The following is a 17368-nucleotide window of genomic DNA, read 5'->3' as shown; positions in this document are numbered from 1 at the left end:
TCAATGGTGGGAAGATAATGTACTCAGCTGAGCAGGCTTCTCTCTGAACAGTACGACCACTAAATGCAGTGAAGGTTTAACTGGTGACTTTTTCTTGAAAGTTGTAGCTTTTATCATATGTGGTATGTGTGATGACATTAAGTGTTGGAAGTCCCTCTGCCTGGAAGGAAAGCAAAGAGGATAACAATAGTGTATTTCTATGTGCCTCCTTCAAGATTGCTGATGGTTTTCACCTTTCTGTGAAATAATTTCATTTTGCTGTGGTTATTTTTTCTTGGGCAGTGGCATAGTTACCTGCCAGCTACAGGAGCAGCTGAGGTTCAGCGCTTACACATGGGGTGTTCACAGGATGTGCTTCCGCCTCGTGAGAAGGTGGAGTACGTGTAACTATGAACTAGGAGCAGAGCTGGCCTCTTCTGGGGCCGGGAGAGCTATGTTTCCTGAACGTCCACCCTCCTCTTGACCTGGTCTGTCCTCAGCACCAGTTTGAGTCCATTCTTCTACGTTCGTTTTTCTTGTAGAACTCGTGAGCTGAGTACCTGAGAACACCCAATGCGGTTGTTTAACCACTAATGATGGCATTCAGGCTGCTTAGCTCTGTGGCCTTTAGCCAGGATTTGCATCCTTCAGCTTCATGTCACGTTTACAAAGATCCACGGTCTGCTTTTGCCCCTGCTCAGCCCCTTCTGCCCTCGAGCAGGAGGGAGAGGTGGCTCCTCTCCGGTGAGGCAAAAGTGATTCTGAAGCGTCTGTTGACGGAAAAGGGTAGTGCCTGCTTCTCCGAGGACTTGGGTTGCTGTGGTTGTGATTCTGGTACTACTTTTATTGCTGATCTTTTGGAGTCAATTCCTTTGTCCACAGGGGCACTTTGTTAGAGGAACAGGGTGCACAGAGCACAGGCGGCGTTAACCTGCGCAAGTTTGTGCAGCTTACTACCATGCTCCAGTGACCACAGCACCTTCCAGAACAGTCCAAGAGCAGGAGGGCAGTAGAACAACCCCGCGTGCACGCACCATCCTTGAGCAGCACCAAGGACAGTAAGCCCCGGGAAGAGAACAAATACTTGCAGGTAGAGGAGTGCTTAATGGGGCACTGAGCTCTGCAGCATGGCAGCAGCAGAGTTACAGGTCTGAAAGCCTCCAGCTACTCTGCACCTGCTCTCTCCTCCTGGCTCCTGCTCAAAAGAACAGTCGTGGTGGCTCCAGTGATGGTGTTCAGATTAATGGTATCCAGTACCTCGCACCAAACTGTAAAGAAACCAATACATAAAGTACCTAAAGTAGTTTAAAAAGCTTTTAATGGACTGAAAGAGACTAGTAAAAGAAAAATCTTGTAGGAAAGATGCACTGTAGTCATTTATTGATTGTTTTCCAGGAAATTCAGAATTTTTCTAATAGGAGCAAGTTCTTTTGCAGTAAAGACTCCTCCTGCTTTGTCGCCTCTAACAACGCGGAGGCTGCTCCCCTCCTTCCCTTCCCCCCCACCAAGAGTTACAAATACCTGTAATGTAGTACAGGAAACCAAGGGTACAGAGCACAGTGACAGCACTTGTTCTCCAGAAGGTCAGTAAAAGAAGCAACGCAAATTAGCACAGGGTACTATCCATGACAGACAATGCGAGAGAGAGAGGGAGAGAGACTGGACTCCTTTGTCAGCACAGGGTCTTGTTCTACAGCTTGTTCTGTTTGGAAAAAAGGACATTCAACTCTGTCGGCATACCGTGGCCTGCAGCGGCCACGTCTTACCTGCTTTGCGACTGGCACGGCCAGGGGAGCACGCGCTAGTCATCGACAACCACCGCAGGACGTGTGTGTGACGGGGAGGGGACATAAGGGTTTGTTTAGTGGCATCTGCCATTTCAGTAACATCCATTGCCAGCAATGGAAGCTCCCCTGGCAACAATCTCAAAACCAAAAAGTGTGCAAAAAAGTTAGTTAAGAAGGTATTAATTAGCCAAGGTTTCAGTGCTGTGGGAACTTTAGTTTTTATTTAAACCCCCTCCACTCCCCAAAGCCTAGTAATTCAGGTTGTGGGGAACATATGATTCCAATCTGGTTCAACTTGCCTGTAGGGTTAAAGTCCATCAGCTCCGTGTTACTGGTGCTTTTGGAAATGAGACCAAGTCTCTATTTCTGACTTTTCCTCCCCTCTTTCCCCTCCTCTTTTAACAGGGCCACAATTTCCTGCTAAATCACTTTAGTTCAGACCTCATTTGATGCCATTATCAATCTCCCCTAGGCACTGGGGTTTCCATTGTAATGGAAGTTTGTGCGCTTTTTTAAACATCAAGCCCTCACTCTTTGGATACAGTATCCTAAGTTACTCAGCTGCAAGCAGAGCAGAGAGGTGGAACTGTGAGTATCATATATATATATATATCTATCTCTCTCTATCTATATCTTTACCTTGAAAATTAGAATGTGAATGTTACAAAACCCCACTGAACTGCCGAACTGCCAACCAAAAGTAGAAAAAACGGTTAAAGGAATCCAATGGCTATATCCTGATGTAGAAAATGCTGTACATTCCCCCACTCATACACACACGTTACAGGCTTCAGTCATCTGAGTGATACAAACATGGCTGCTTAGTTTTCTTTAGCACAAATAGGGATAGTGACTGGGGGGAAAATAAATCTTTTGGCTTGGAATCCACGTTTTACAAGAACGCTGAGCAGTGGATGGGGCTGGTTTTGTACTGTTTTAGCAAAGCAGTGTCCTTTAGTCAACATAAAAATGACCTGAGAAATGTTACATACCTCAAGACAGTTCATTTGGAATTCATATGTACAAAGTAGAAATAACTGATGATATGCGCACACACACAACACGTACACACACACACACACGGCATGACAGCCTCTGGCTGCGCTCACCTAGGATGGGTCTTTCGTATGCTGCTGCATCCTGGCCACCTTCCCCCTTCACGTGGCAGACACAAGTTCAGTCAGACAGATTACATTTCTCAGATTAGTTCTTTGCATTGTGTATTAATTTTACCAGTGCAATAACATTGTCAAAAAAGGAGGAGCTGCTCCAGGGGAGTCCGAGACCCTGGGTTAGATTCAGAAAAGGGTGGTTTAAACTTTTTTTTTTAAGCGAGGTACACATTAAGCAGAGCTCTGTGTTAAGGGGATCTCAGCAGAAGGCATGCTTGGCTCAGCCTCTTTCTCCTCCACAGCTTTGTCCTCTGGTTCCAGCTGTTCGCCACTTTTTATGTTTTCTTGGAGCTGCTGGCGTCGCTGCACCTCTGCTTTAAGGTTCTCCAAGTCTTTTTGGCTGAAGGGGAAACCAGGAAGGGTAGCAAACATTAGACTAGCTTTAGGAACGGTGTGAAGCACAGGGACAAGGTAGTGTTCAAAAAATAGGAAATGCTCCCACCACTCGCCCTCTTCCTGCCAGATCCCAGGTCCCATCTCTCAGCAATACCTGAGTAAGGCTAGGTGCTTGGTTTGCCATTTGGTTTTGAACCAAGAGGCACCAGGACGTGACTCATCAGTGGCCACTTCGGGGCAGAGGCAGGGAGGTTAATCTTGTCTGTGTCCAGGCAGCCTCCAGCTGCTTCTAGTGAATTTTTACCATCAGTGATTATTTATAGCCTTAGAAGAATATGGTCTCAGCTCAGGTCATCTTTTTCCACCACCATCCCAACTAAAAGTCTAAGAAACAATTTATAATAAGTGAAAACAAAAATTTAGGAGTACTGCTGTTTACAATGGTCTTAAAGATGATGATGATAATCAGAGCTAGTGTTATGATCTTGGCTAATGTTCTTTGTAAACAAGTCCTGTGGAGCTAGGGAAGGAACACCTCCAAGATGTACTTAATCCAACCATCCTGCTAAGCAGCCTTCTCTGTGGAAGAGCCAGCGTTGTTCTGGCTGACGAGTGCTCTGTTCTGACAAGGGGAGCTGCCAGCTCCTGGCTGCTTGCCGAGCAACCCATGGAGCAAGCCATACTGCGGTGGTCTCGCCCACTGATGCATCAATTCTGCTTGCCTGATTTCCTTTAGCTTCACAGAGCAGTTTGGGGGTTTAGGTTTTATGAGATCCGATTGCTGCTACAAGCTCAAGGTTACAGATTTGAGAGAGACACCTGACATTTCATGCAATGTTCCTCCAACCAGGAGCTTTTTTAGTGCCACTACGGATTGCCCGGAGATCCCGCAAAGCGTCTCTTCACAAGTGTTCAGCAGTACCTTCAGGGGACCCAGCATCTTCAAAAGCAGTTTTTATGCAGAAGTGACGATTTCTGCCATTATTTGCCTAGAGCTGCCTAAGATCACTGAAAACTCCACATTTTGGGTCAGTGACTTTTAATGCAAAGGGAAGCGTTGCATTTATGCTATCTCAGGAACAAAGATTACACAAAAAGACTACTTGATTTCTAAAGGTACAACACACAGAGGTATCACTCTACCTTAGTGGAATGAAGAGAATTCCATTGATAATGTTGAGCTGCTCCAGGACACTGGCCATACTGGGAGCTGTGAACTGCAGCGTAAGAGAAAAAAAAGTTTTTACAGTCAAAACCCAGAGAGAATAACTCAGAGCTCCTAAGCAACTCCAGACACCATTTACCAACAGCTGACGAAAATCTAGGTCTCATATGACACTCTAGTAGCTGTAAGGTGGCATAATTTATATTTTCTTTATACCCATAAGTTGAAAAGCAGCATCTAGAGGCCCTTAGTCACTGTGGGCAACCTCCCCTCTGAACTCAGTTAAATGTAATCTATACGTGAGTTCAAAATATCTTTTGGTTTTTTTTTTTTTTTTTAGAAGGGTAAAATCTTCATTACCGTTTTATGGGTTTGAGCTGCTTAGCTGGACACTATTTCCTGGACTTGACCATTTACTCAATTCAAGGTCCTTATGCTCAAATTACCCTGCCGTAAACTCCTCAGTTCTGTACCCAGTTTTTTGCAGTGAGAAGAAAACCCAGCCACTTCCAGAGCACTACCCGGCTCTGCCCTTTCTACTGGAAGCCTCTTTCCCAACCCGCTGGCTCGCAATCCTCCGGCAGCCACTGGCGTACAGCATGGCAGGGAGAGCACCCATCGCACAAGTTAGCGCCTCTCCCCTGGATGTGCACGGACGGGCTGGTGTGATCTGCCAGGTGCGCAGGCAGATAAGAGGAGCTGGGTTTGGCCCAAGAGGGCCGATCCGCTCCCGCTCCATGTAAGGCAAGGCGAGGCAGGCCCCCCCACGCTCCGCTCTGCTGCCCAGCCTCCCCACACCACAGAATCCTTGGAAGGAGAACAAAGCAGCTGGTAAAAGATGACAGCATTTTTTAGGATGAGGAAACTGAAGTAACTTTTGGATTGAGCAACCTGCCTACAGCCAGTGAGTCAGCAGAGGGGCAGGTTTGCGTGTAGGTGTCCCAGGCTCCCACACTGCCGGCTGCCCAGCGCATCCTTACCCATCTCCCTGGGTGCCCTGCAAGGCGGCCAGCTGCGCTCAACTGCCTGAGCTCAGGAGAAAGAACCAGAGCCCAGACCCACCCTGTTCAGAACCAGAGGGGACAAATGCCCCGTCCGCGTTGGTTACACTGTGCTACGTCTGCCTGAGCCTCTGCCTTTGCAGGGACCTCCTGCCCGTGAAGGGTCTGCAACTGGCACGGCCATTACCACCTCCTGCACAGGCAACGTCGGCATGCGTACGCCAACGTGGCCTTCAGGAGCAGCTAAATACAAATCTCTGCCTTCATGGCAAGCACTCTCGATTGCTCTCATTGCATAAGGTTACCTTAAGCGGCATGATGTTCGCATTGGAGCCATTCTTGTAAATCTCGTTCATTGTGCGTTGAAGAGCGACTGCTTGCTGAGTCAGGTATTTCAAGTACTCAGAGCTCTCTTTGGTCTTTTCATGGTGTTCTCCAAGCTAATCAGAAAAGGGGAAAAAAAACAAAGGTACAACATTACAGATCAGAACATGACCCAAACCAGGGTGCACTCCTCGTCTCTGCTAGCTCAACATCCTTATAGAAACTCAGCACTGGATTTCACCTGCCTTAGCATTCAAAAAACAAACAAAAAAAATTCCTCTAGGAGCCTTATTATCAACATTACACATTTCCATCAAGTAGGAGCACGTCTGCAGGGTGAGCGGCATTCCCTCCACCAGGCTGTGCTTTCAGCCGGTGAGACGGCGCTGAATCACAGTGTACAACTGCAGACGTGTTCAGACAGACCCCGGGCTGATGCTGAAGTTTCACTGTGCATCAGCAAGGGCTGTGAGCGGGAGAAGGTATTGCCCACGAAACAGCTCAACTACCAAACTAGTTTGGATCTGGTATTTAAAAGAGAGGTGGTGCAAAAAGTGGAAAGAACAGACCTGCTCTTTCAGTGCCCTGCCAGAACGGGGCCACGCCACCAACAGAAGTTTCTGCCCAGCGACAGGGGTACAGCAAGAACAAACTTGCAGGAAGGCTATTCAAAGACTTTTGGCATAAAATCCGGTCAATTATTGTACAGGGCAGCAATTCTGCCCCGTCCCTAGAAAGAAGATTCCCTGGCATCTACTCAGAGCTGTTTGGAAGAAAGGCCTCCCTGAGTTCCAAGCTGTGGCACTGTTTTGCAGCGGTACTGCTCATTTCTGGCAGGAAATTGGTATGACATGAACTAGCAGCATGCATGCTCATGACCTGGTTTTTGTAGATGGTGTAGCCTTCCTTCTCGTGCTGCAGAGCCGACCGGAATTCTGCTTTGCTCTCGTACACACGGGCTACCAGGTGGTGGCTGAGGGAAGGAGAAGAGTTTAGAGGTACTTTAATGAAGAAAAAACATTTCTGCGCTACAGCGAACATGACTTTAACATAACAATGTTTAGGCTAGAAGTCTTAATACCAGTGTCAAAGGAGGCAGATACTGGACTCTGAATACAGCACCCTGGTAGTTACTTCTCCCCACCCTGTTTGGGGATTAATATACTACACTGATTTGGGCTGGATTTTTGTTGAAATGCTGAGAAGTGACCTACAGAAGTAAAGACTGAACTGGGGATTTTTTCCTCCTGCACCCAGGAAAGCTGAAGGCCACAGCGGTGAACTGAATGGAGCCAGCACATCCTCGGGAACATCTCGGGGCTAGATTTGTTAACTGGAGAAAAAGGAAGCAGCCATAAGCCCTTACCCTTCAAAAAGGGTCATTTTGTTTCTTAGAAAGCAAAGGTGTGAATTACTCGATTATTCACAGCCAAAAGAAAAACTTCCAGCACAGAAACAAGCAGCAAAACAGAGCTGGGACCCAAATCACCTGGGCTCTCTCCAGTTGGGAGAGCTGACTTGGCTTGGACTTTGCTTCCTTAGTGTTTCTGGAATGAAAAAAAGATTTCTGTTTTTGGCAGTGGGAGGTGATGAATCTCATCAAGCATCCCAGTGCTACTAAGGGAAGGCAAGATGCTTTCTGCAGAATGCATATCCATCAACTGCTGGAAAACAAATCAGACTCTCATGGGTGCTTAATAAGATTTATTTTCACCCTGACGAAGAACAGATGGGTTGCAATGTGGTAGTAGCAATTAGGAGTGGGCCACTGCTTGGTTGATAGTGAGCCAGTTTTGCATTCAAGGACAATGCATACAGCACTGAAGAGCAGCAGGTACCTAGAGCAGATCCTAAAGGTGCCGACCACTCACAGCTCCCTTGGAAACACAAGGAAGCCGCTCAGTATTTTATTCAAATACAAGGCTTTATGGTAAAGGACAAAAGCAAACTGCTTCTCAAAGATAGCTCCCGGAGGGCTGAAACAATTAAATACAAGTGTTTACGTATCATCCCAGTCTCCCAGTATAATTACAGTAGCCTTGCTCTCCAACCTTCACTTGCCACATATGTTTTTCTACTGATAGTCCACAAGGACCAGGGTCATCTTGACAGATTTTTGGGGCAACCAGCATTACAGCAGGTCCCACAATTAACTTTAAGAACAAGGGATCTCTGTCTTCCAAGACAACAAACTTGGATGCTGCACCATGACCTTGACTCACGCAGCCCAGCAGTCCCAAGGAGTCTGTCAGCTGGGACCAGAGTGCGTCTCTAATTTAACAGGATACAGCTGGACACAGCCAGATCAGATCCCTCCCACATGAGCGCACGGTGAATGTACTCACTCTCTCCAACAGTGCGGTGACCCAGCCCAGCACTCCACCCTGCCTCACCTTAGTGCAACTTTCAAAGACTTGGAGCCGTGATACTTGGAGCTGATGGCCAGCGCATTCTCCAGGAACCGGAGGGACAGGTCATACTCCATAACCCCGTGGAGCACCAAGCCAATGTTGTTCTGCACAAGGAAGTCAAGTGGGCATTCAGAAAGGCAAATTCAAACTACACATTTATTGCTTCGTAAATACCAAGACCACACAGGTATTTCACTGTTGAAAAGGATGTGGCAGCCACAGGTCCTCAGCAGCTATCTCTATAGCACGTAACACATGATAGGAGACCTTGCTCCCCCTTGGGAGCTCAGTCCAAACAAGCCAGACAAAAGAGATAAGGAAGTCTCTCCATTTTATGCAAGGGCAACAAGAACAGCCTAATTAAGGAATTTGCCCAAGGATTACAGGCTCTTGAACCCACGTCTCCAGTGTCCCAGTACAGAGCTCCAGCCACAGAAGGCTGACCTTCCCAGCTAAAGAGTCAAACTCCTTTTTTCCCTTCTTCTAATAGCACTAACTGGTAGTAACCCAGGGAGAAAAAAGCAGTGCCTAAATATTTATTTTAAATAGCCCGCACTATGGGCATTTTAAAGGCCAAGAAGTTTCTTACAGATTAGAAACTTGAAGACTTTAAAAGATTACTTACATCTAAGAGTGCCATTTCTGGGTGATCCTCCCCAAATACCAATAGCATGAGGTAGCGTGCACGGTACAGTAAGTTCAATGCTGTAGAGAGTTGGCTGTTTGCAAAGCAGTACAAAGCAAGGTGCATCTATAACAAAAGAAGTAACCCAGCATTAATGTTTTTTTACTTACCATTCTGTAAAGCAAACTAATCTCTCCTTTCCTCAGCTGCACACAAATAAAAGGTCTTCCTTTATGGTTAAAAAGGATTTCAACAACTCAGAAAAGCTCAAGTCTGCTGGTTGATTTACAGCTCCACTGAGGTATCACATAAGACACAGTACTGAGGAAGTTGAAGTGTTTCATTTCAGTTTCTCTTACGCAGCTCAACGAATATTTCAAAACTGACCTGTATGTATATGATATTCTGATTGCACTTTTGGAGGGATTCTTGCTCTTTCTTAATTTTTGACGTAAGCCCAGGGCAAAAGCCAGCAGAATTAGTGAATATAAATATTCAGCAGACAAAACCCCAAAATTCCAAACTAAGTAGGACAAATACTGACCATGCAGGATGCTTATAATGCAAACACTTAGGTATTCAGTTTACAAAATCATAAGATACAAAACTTATGATGAAAGTGGAGGATTCTGAGAAGAACACTGCAGAAGGAAGGAGAACTGCAACTGTTTTCTAGATGCAGACACGAATTAAGGCTCACAGACTCCAGGTGGACACACAAGGTGCTGTTTCTCCCCCAGCACCCTGTACTTACGTATTCTTGAATCGTGTTGGGATGTTCAATGCCCAGGACCCTCTCGCTCATTAGCACCGCTTTCTGCTGATTACTTAAGGCCTAAACAGAACAGGAGACCCAAGAGCAAGTCACTTGAGCAAGCAAGCACGGGGAAGGAATGAGAGGATTAAACAGACCCTATCCGAGCCCTTGCTTACCTCTGAATAATCTCCCATGATATAGTTGAGACGAGCTAGCAGCCTCAGGCAGGCACAGATTTCTACATGCATAGCACCATACACATTGTTGAACAAGTTTAAGGCTTCATTGATGAGCTCGCAGCCCTCCTTCAAGAAACCTGCAAAAAGTTATATTCGTATATGTATGTATGTTAAATAACCCCTAATACTACTGGAGAATGCGTTGCCCATGAAGTGAAAAAACAGTAGTGGGATACGTGGCCATAGGTCACTGCCTTGCGTAAGGACTAAAACCTAGGAGAAGGAAACTGCCGCCCTGCATCTATCCTTGTTCATCGTTGGTCACGTTATAGCAGGTGCGTGTCTCAGATGGTCTGGGAGACCACAATTCTCTACCAAAACTGTGTGGGTGGAGGTACACCAGGGGAGGGCAGCGGGCCGTGCCACACATACCCTGCTCTTCCTTTTATCAGCAGTCGCCTCAAAAGGCAGAGGCACGTTGGGTCTGTACCTTGCTGAACCTTTGCTTGCCCGCTCTGGAAGAAGTGGAAAGCATCTGAGGCTTTGGGGTTTACGTGCTTCACTACAGGGAAGATGTTGAGAATATCCTCTTCCGTGAAGGTGGGCTTGTGCCTGTTGTCAAAGTTGTACTCTTTCAGCAGTATCTAGAGGAACCGAAAAGACCGGAGGGTCATGGTCACCACTGTCACAGGTACTTGGCAAGAAAAGCAGGGAAAATAAGCCTTGGATTCTGCATGCGGATTCACAGTCAAAACATCCCCAGTATCACTAACTGGGGACAGAGTTTTGAAAGGTCACATCTAGGTGTGCACCACCACGTGTGCATGGCGAAATCACACCGCAGTGCCAAGGCATGGTCATGCCAGTACTGGAGCCCCTGACAGGGGAACCCCATCCAGCCAAACTCCCGCACCCCACAGAGGAGCGAGAAGGCAGTGCTGTGGGGAAGGAAACCCCCTGGTTCTTCAGGCAAGGCAACCCTGAAGTCCTGCTCTGCTCAGCCAAAGAGCTGCTTCTCTTTGGATGGGGAGTACGCGTGTGCATGAACTTAAGATGTGAGTTTTGTTTGTCAGACAGAGCAAGCTACAGGAATTGTGCTCAGGCTGGCTAATCTTCCAAGGGAGATGCACAGCAAGTTTACCCTAAAAGGGAACTGGATTAGAAATCTCTCTCCCCAGGGCTGGAACCTGTATTCCAACATTAACACCACAAAGACCTTTAGGGGCTCACATTGTCTGCTGAAAGGCTGTCCCCTGCAAAGCAGTTTGCACTTACTCTTCATGTTTCTCAATATAGAACATGATGGGGAAGGGAGGGAAGATGTGGATCTTACTTGGACTCCAGTTTTGAGGGAGATTTCACGAAGCAGGGTGATTTTCTGTAGATTATACACTTCAGCTGCTTGGTCAGCATTCTCACTGCAAAAAGCACACACAAGCTTCAGCTCTCAGGTAACTTTCTGCTCAAGGACATCCCTCCACTGTGGTGTATCTAAAGCACAGGTCCCTATACAGCTAGGTGCTAACTTTACAGTGGTTGCTAATGGTCTATTAGAGCTTACAGAGATCACAACAGTACTTTTTAGTGAAATCCTATGTGTGTTCTCTTCAAAGCTGACTGCAGAGTTTAGGTGAGAGTCTGAATGCCTTCAGCTCTTGGTAAAGAGCGAGCTGTCCCTGATGTGAAGGGATGATCACCGATTTAGCCAACTAGTCATGGTTTTTCTCTTCAGCCCTTTTGCTTGTACTTCCAGTTTAACACTCACTATCTGCACCTTCCAGCAGCCTTATTCAACATCTCTGTTTCAGCTACAGGAGATGTCGTCCTTGTTTTTGGAACATAAGTTCCCGTCAGTCTATATAGACAAGTATCTTTTGACTACACTCCTTCAGCTTCTTGCCTTCTGCTCCCCTCTGCACCACGAAGGAGAGGTTTCCCTTCCTCCTCTGGTTTTCCTAGCTGCCTTTGCCTCATAGGTTTCATCTCATTTCAAATTTCAGCTACACTTCCCCCTGCTGCTCTTTGCCTGATTTCTTCCCATTATAAGCCTGTACAACTCCCTCAAGAGTACAAATTCAAACAGAAAACAAGTCAAAAAGGCGGGTCCTATTAAAGAGCAATAAGAGCTACAGACATTTGGTGAGAGTCCAGGCATAAGCAAGGATAATCTGCTCTGCTTACCATTCAAGACTAAAATCGAAGTAGTTCTTTGCTTCTGAACAAATATTCTTCCAAAGCTCCTGAGGGGTCATGCTGGCCCATGCAGTGTTATCAGCATTTCCAAGGTTCCTGTTTTTCCTTTTCTTATTCTTTTTCTTGGAGACCAGCTCATCAGCTGGAAGATGGGCAATGGGATTTGGAAAGGAGCTTAGAAAGCAATTGAGGAAGTGGCTGATGGCTGCTGATAAACCCGACAGCTCCACACCCTACAGCGAGACACCGAAATCAGTCGTGGAAGACACCTGCCATCACACAGGCACTACTCTGACCCTGAATCTCACACCAATCCAGTCCTACCAGAAACAGGAAAACCTTCCAGGAGAGGGAGAGGAAGGCAATATTTGCAAGTGGAACTAGCACAGACAGAATTATGTAGATGTAAGAGATAAGCATATACCCCCCCCCCACAAATGTATAGTTCCATTTTGGGCTGCTACCTGGGACAGAGAAACTAGAGAGTATAAATAAGATTTGGACACTGTAATAAAGCCAGGTGTATTGCTATGCTATGTATGGACAGGTATAAGGATGCGCTAATGTTCATGCAATTAAAAAAGCTTCTTAGAAGGGCAAAAGCAACACTGTTTAAGAGGAAAAGGTATTACAAGGAAAACAAGCTGTGATTTCACTTTTAAGAGCCTTCAATATAATGAGTGAGAATCTGGGAAAGAAAAGCATGAATGATTTCTCTCTGGGAAAGCTATCTTCAAGTGGGAACTTGTTTTCCCTTACACGGAGACCTGTACCTATTTTAGCGCTAATGAGATTGTACTTCCTGTTGCTAGGCAACCCCTGTGAACTGCCTAATGAGAGAAGAGACTCAAACAGCGCTCTATTTGTGGAAAAAAAGTCATTAGAGAGGACACACAAGGCAAGAGGTTAGATTGCAGGTCATACCTGGAGGTAAGTCTTGAAGATGTGTTTAGCCGATCGAGTGATCAATTCACTGATTCCTATTTTCTACCCAAAGGAATAAAGAACAGCGATTAAGAGTCAGTCAGCAATAACAATGAAAAATATGCTTTGCTTTTGAAGTGGGCTTTTCTCAAGATCTGCAGAAGATGCATTCTCCAGTCCTCACCCTGCAGCTCAGAGCTGCTTTGCATTTGACAACACCCCTGGAGCTGGGGAAGAGCCCCCTGCACACCCGTGCACGGTGACCACAAGCCACCCCGAGCGGCACAGCTCAGCTCTAACGGTGCTTCCAGGAGCCACCGCAGCGCTAGCCCGGCATGTGCTCACACGCAGCTGTGCTCACAACACTTTCCAATTTGATCCAAAGCCCTGACAGATCTTAGAGGCTTAAAAAACGCATGGCTTAAAATCCAACTGTGTGTTACCTGCTATTATGTTTGGGAATCCCTAAAGCATTTCTCTACACCAAAGGACACTCAAACCCCCTATCATTATGAAAGACATCATTTGGGAGCAAAACTCCCCATCCACCACTTACAGGTCCTTCTCCCTCCTCCTCTATTTTTGAAGCTGTTTATTTTTACACAGAGAAAACAATTGGCTAAGTTGGAATCTATACAGGGCAAATTATGCCAGAGGCGGTTTTCATTGTCAGTCTGAGGCTAAGCCTGATGCTTACAAAAATGTGATCCAGCTGAGCACGGCCAGGGGTTTTGGTGATGAAGTTGATCACTTTGCCTAGATAACGCATGTTGATGCCCCTCTGGTGCATGGCCTCTGCTAAGGTAGCCCCGTCCATCGGGAGCACCGTGTGATCCAGGCAGTCTTTGACCTGCAAGGTGTATGCAAACTTCAGTTACAGAGAGCAAATATGAAGGAAAGAATTTCAATTTAAAAAAACTAAAAATTTAAAAAAAAAATATCTGACTGAGGAGGGAAAAAGGCGTTGCCTGACAGAGAAGGCAGTTTCCAGGGATGACATTTTAGTTACAAGCACAGCAGAAACTGGCAAGTACAGAGCACTGATCAGCCGAAGCCAGGGCTGCCGGGTGCTCCCTGCCTCAGGCCATAGGCTGGCAAAGCAGATAAATTCAGCCTGGAGAGACTCCTCAGGAGCCCTGGTTAGTGCCTCCTCTGCTCTGCCTCTGGGGTGGGACTGCTGCTCTGGGATCCGGCACAAAGGAAACCCCGAGCGGCCACAGCCTCTAGCCCCCTGCGCAGCTGCGAGAGGAGCAGCCTTGTGCCAGCAGCAGGAGGGAGAGCTGCTCCCTCCGTGCCAATGGGATGGCAATCCGCCCAGCGCTGCGAGGGCACGGGGGGCAGGACCGCTGCTCCCCGACTGCCGGTCGCACACACCTCTGTTACCTGGGGTTCAGGTCGCCCCGAAGGCCGACCGTGACCCCGAACAAGGCTCTTTCGGTGAGTAGAGTGCTGTAATACCAGAGACCACCATGCTACACGGGCAGGGGGAACACTTGCAGCAGAAAGCCCAAAGCAGCTCGTGCAAGCCCCCTGCCACTTGTACCATTTTTCCTCTTATGTCTCGGTGGAGAATGAGCAGCACTATGCACTCCCAATAAGCACTGGGCAACTGAGGTGTGGAGAGATCAACTGTCGTAGTAAAACAGCTCTGGCTTCATCCAACTCCCTGGGCAAAACAAGCACAGGCAGAGGCCCCGTGGAGCAGCGCAGAGGATTGTAACCAAGTGCTGAGCATGCAGCGTCTTGAGCGGCCCAAGGAGACCAGTGGAGACAGCGACGGCGTTCAGCATAGCTCAGCATACGACTTCCAGCAGTTTGCCCGATGCCACACAGGAACTCAGTAGCAGAGTAGGGATGCAGAGGACTCCTGTGGCTCAGGCAATGAGAAGCACTTTCCCTTTGGCATGGCTTGTTTAAGTAATGCTTGCGGAACTAGCAGGCTAACCCTTCTTTAAGGGCCTCACAGTCACTAACTAAAAACATTTCCAATTAAAAGACTACATGGAGTTGTGCACACTTAGCTGATAAGAGGAAATGGCACTTGCATTTTAAGTTGTGCTGCAGGCTGATAAAGAGTCACTTAATTCACGTCATGAAGTAACACCAGTTACTCTCTGATACGCAGAGTATGGAGGACTGCTTGCTTACAGCAGCTGGCCTGTAACCTGCCCTCCCACATGCTTGTGCAGCATTTTGGGTTTATATACTAGTGTATCAACTACCTTGTAGAACAACAGTCACCAAGTCCTTTTCTGATTCACTCCCCCTCCTTTTTTATTTAAAGTCTGAATAGCTGGTCTTAAAGGTTATGCTGACTACAAAACTAGTGGATTTAGAGTTCAGAAGAAACTTTCCAGCGAGGAAAATCCCCTCCTACATAATACCAACAACTCCTGAACCTCTTGGAGTGAAGATCATCAATTCTACCCTCCTAGTTACAGTGCCTGCTGTAACATAATGCTTTAGCAGTCAATTTAGAGACCGTCCTGAGAAAGGAAAACCTGGTATTTTTTATCTAGCCATGGGTAAGCATCCAAAATGCTTAAGACTTACAAAGGGAGTTTTTTACAATAGGTATTAGCAAGAACAATTTCCCAGTTCACTCCAAATTATTAGTCACCAACTGAGTCACAATCAGAGTCAGATAATAAAAGTTGTGCAGGATGCCCAGGGTTAGGGAGGATGACTTATGTGGTCTTTATGTCCCAAACTCTTAGCAATAGCTGTTAATTACTAGTTGGACTGAGGTGGGAAAATTGTGCTATGATGTAAGACGGGAAATGGAAAACCCCTCTTGCACTTGCACTGTTCACAGTGCTTCACCACTGGTGCCAGAACTCGGCTGCCAGCAGGAGAACACAGCGCTTGCTCGGGAGGCGAAGCTGGCGTGCCGCTGTGTCAGTGCTTGCTCAGAGTGGCCAGGCTTGAGGCAAGCTTTCAGAGGGGACATGACTGCTGGTCCTCAGTTCCTTACCAAACCTGGGATCTGGCACGACAGCAAGAATGCAGCAGCATCCTTCAGCAACTGCTTCTGGTCCTGCACCTCCTCTTTGCTAGACTCAGGAAAACGAACACCTAGGAGAGCAAAAGAAAAACATAAACCACATCAACAAGTCATACACAGAAAGCGTAGAGTAAGAGCAGGTAAAAAGTTAAAGCGATTCTGTCTCCCTGAAATTAAAGATGCTTCTTCAAAAACTCATCTACTCTACAACATGTTTCAATGGAAAGAGTATTAGCTGCTCTGCTTGGTAGGAAGCTGTGCTGCTCTTGCCCACTCATTCATTCTTAACACAGCTTTTAAAAGCCCAAATTCTGCTCTTTATCTGGTCCACTCTACCTATTTGCAAAGTGCTGTGTACACTTCCAGTGCAAAAGAGTCAACTGGCTAGACTGGAGTGGGAATGTTTCAGCAGATGGACCAGCAAATACTGCAACTGCTAGAAACTCAGAGCCTTTTGCTTTTGCACACCAAAATTAAAATAAGGTTTTAAGTTCTAGCTGCAAAGTTGGTGCCAAAGCACTAATCCTTGCCAGCCTTAGAAGATGCTTGGGTGTTTCAAAACACATGCTGCTTCTGACAGATTTATTCCAAGCTAAATTCAACTATATGGCCATTCCCCTGCAATTTGCATGCATACAGCCTCGGTATTCACCCCCATAAACACTCTGGGAGCTTCTTCTGTATTTCCAAATAAAAAAATACTGATTCCAGCCATGGAAAGCTACATACAATGCCTGTGACTGATGCATGCATTTGAAAGGGCACTGTGACCTGCTTACCATAATGTTACTAAAACAAACCCTGCCCTTCACTGAGGATGAAACATCAGTCGTTCAACTACAACTGTTGTTTTTTGTGCAAACTACTACATTAGGATCAAATTGAATCTTTTCCCCTCCTTCTGCTTCTTTTCATGTGGTCTAGCAGCTGGGATGCTGAAGAATCGCAAGAAGATTCTTGGCAGCAATCTGCAGACCTCCCCCAAGCGTAGCGGTGGGAGACAGCTTACTGCCGGCATTTGGTAGTTCGAGCATTGCAATCAATTACACTTCTTTCTCTTTTCTGCATCTTTGTGCTTCACAAAGAACCCTGCACCATGCCCAGCCAGCCAAAAGCCAGCAATACTCTTAGCTACAGAACACAGTTTTTTGTCTGTAGCTGGCTGGACACAGCAATCCTCTGAAGGACGACTAAAACCAGCTCTTTGTACACATACCTGGTGAGAAAATATCTGGGTTAAACCGAATGTCAAATGACGTGTCACTAATGGAGCCTACAGCCTTGCAAGCATTTCGAATCACTTCTCTGCTTTTGGGATCCACTGGAGCAGGAAGAAAAATAGAATACAAGTGAATGTGGATTTCAGAAAATGACAAGCCTAGCTATTAAATTAAGAGAAAAGTTTTGTTACTAAAAGCAGCAATGATGGCACATTCTGCAGAAATCCATTATAAAAACAATCAATTGTAAGACATTTGGCAAGGAGGATGGCTGCAAAATGCAAAGTCTGA

The 17368-nt window shown here is 46.5% G+C and overlaps 1 protein-coding gene across 3 annotated transcripts in view; it reads right to left on the bottom strand.

Moving 5' to 3' along the window:
* Positions 1-1280: 1280 nt before the first annotated feature.
* Positions 1281-17368, bottom strand: part of CLUH (CLUH binding protein of NUMT mRNA) — a 41664-nt gene continuing 25576 nt past the window's right edge. For 2 of the 3 annotated variants that reach the window (XM_075168209.1, XM_075168210.1), the window contains exons 12-26: positions 17074-17178; positions 15828-15928; positions 13551-13703; positions 12854-12916; positions 11918-12162; positions 11070-11154; positions 10227-10380; positions 9734-9873; positions 9555-9635; positions 8801-8926; positions 8158-8279; positions 6644-6737; positions 5746-5880; positions 4418-4491; positions 1281-3278 (exon numbers count right to left, since the gene is read on the bottom strand). In XM_075168209.1, coding sequence (XP_075024310.1) covers positions 3110-3278; positions 4418-4491; positions 5746-5880; positions 6644-6737; positions 8158-8279; positions 8801-8926; positions 9555-9635; positions 9734-9873; positions 10227-10380; positions 11070-11154; positions 11918-12162; positions 12854-12916; positions 13551-13703; positions 15828-15928; positions 17074-17178 — 1847 coding nt within the window. In that variant the 3' untranslated portion in view covers positions 1281-3109. The remainder of the gene's footprint in view (positions 3279-4417; positions 4492-5745; positions 5881-6643; positions 6738-8157; positions 8280-8800; positions 8927-9554; positions 9636-9733; positions 9874-10226; positions 10381-11069; positions 11155-11917; positions 12163-12853; positions 12917-13550; positions 13704-15827; positions 15929-17073; positions 17179-17368) is intronic. The other variant, XM_075168211.1, reaches the window with a different exon arrangement.

This window comes from Calonectris borealis, chromosome 19, assembly GCF_964195595.1.
Source record: "Calonectris borealis chromosome 19, bCalBor7.hap1.2, whole genome shotgun sequence".
Classification (NCBI taxonomy): domain Eukaryota; kingdom Metazoa; phylum Chordata; class Aves; order Procellariiformes; family Procellariidae; genus Calonectris; species Calonectris borealis.
This window is presented reverse-complemented; position numbering and strand designations above follow the sequence as displayed.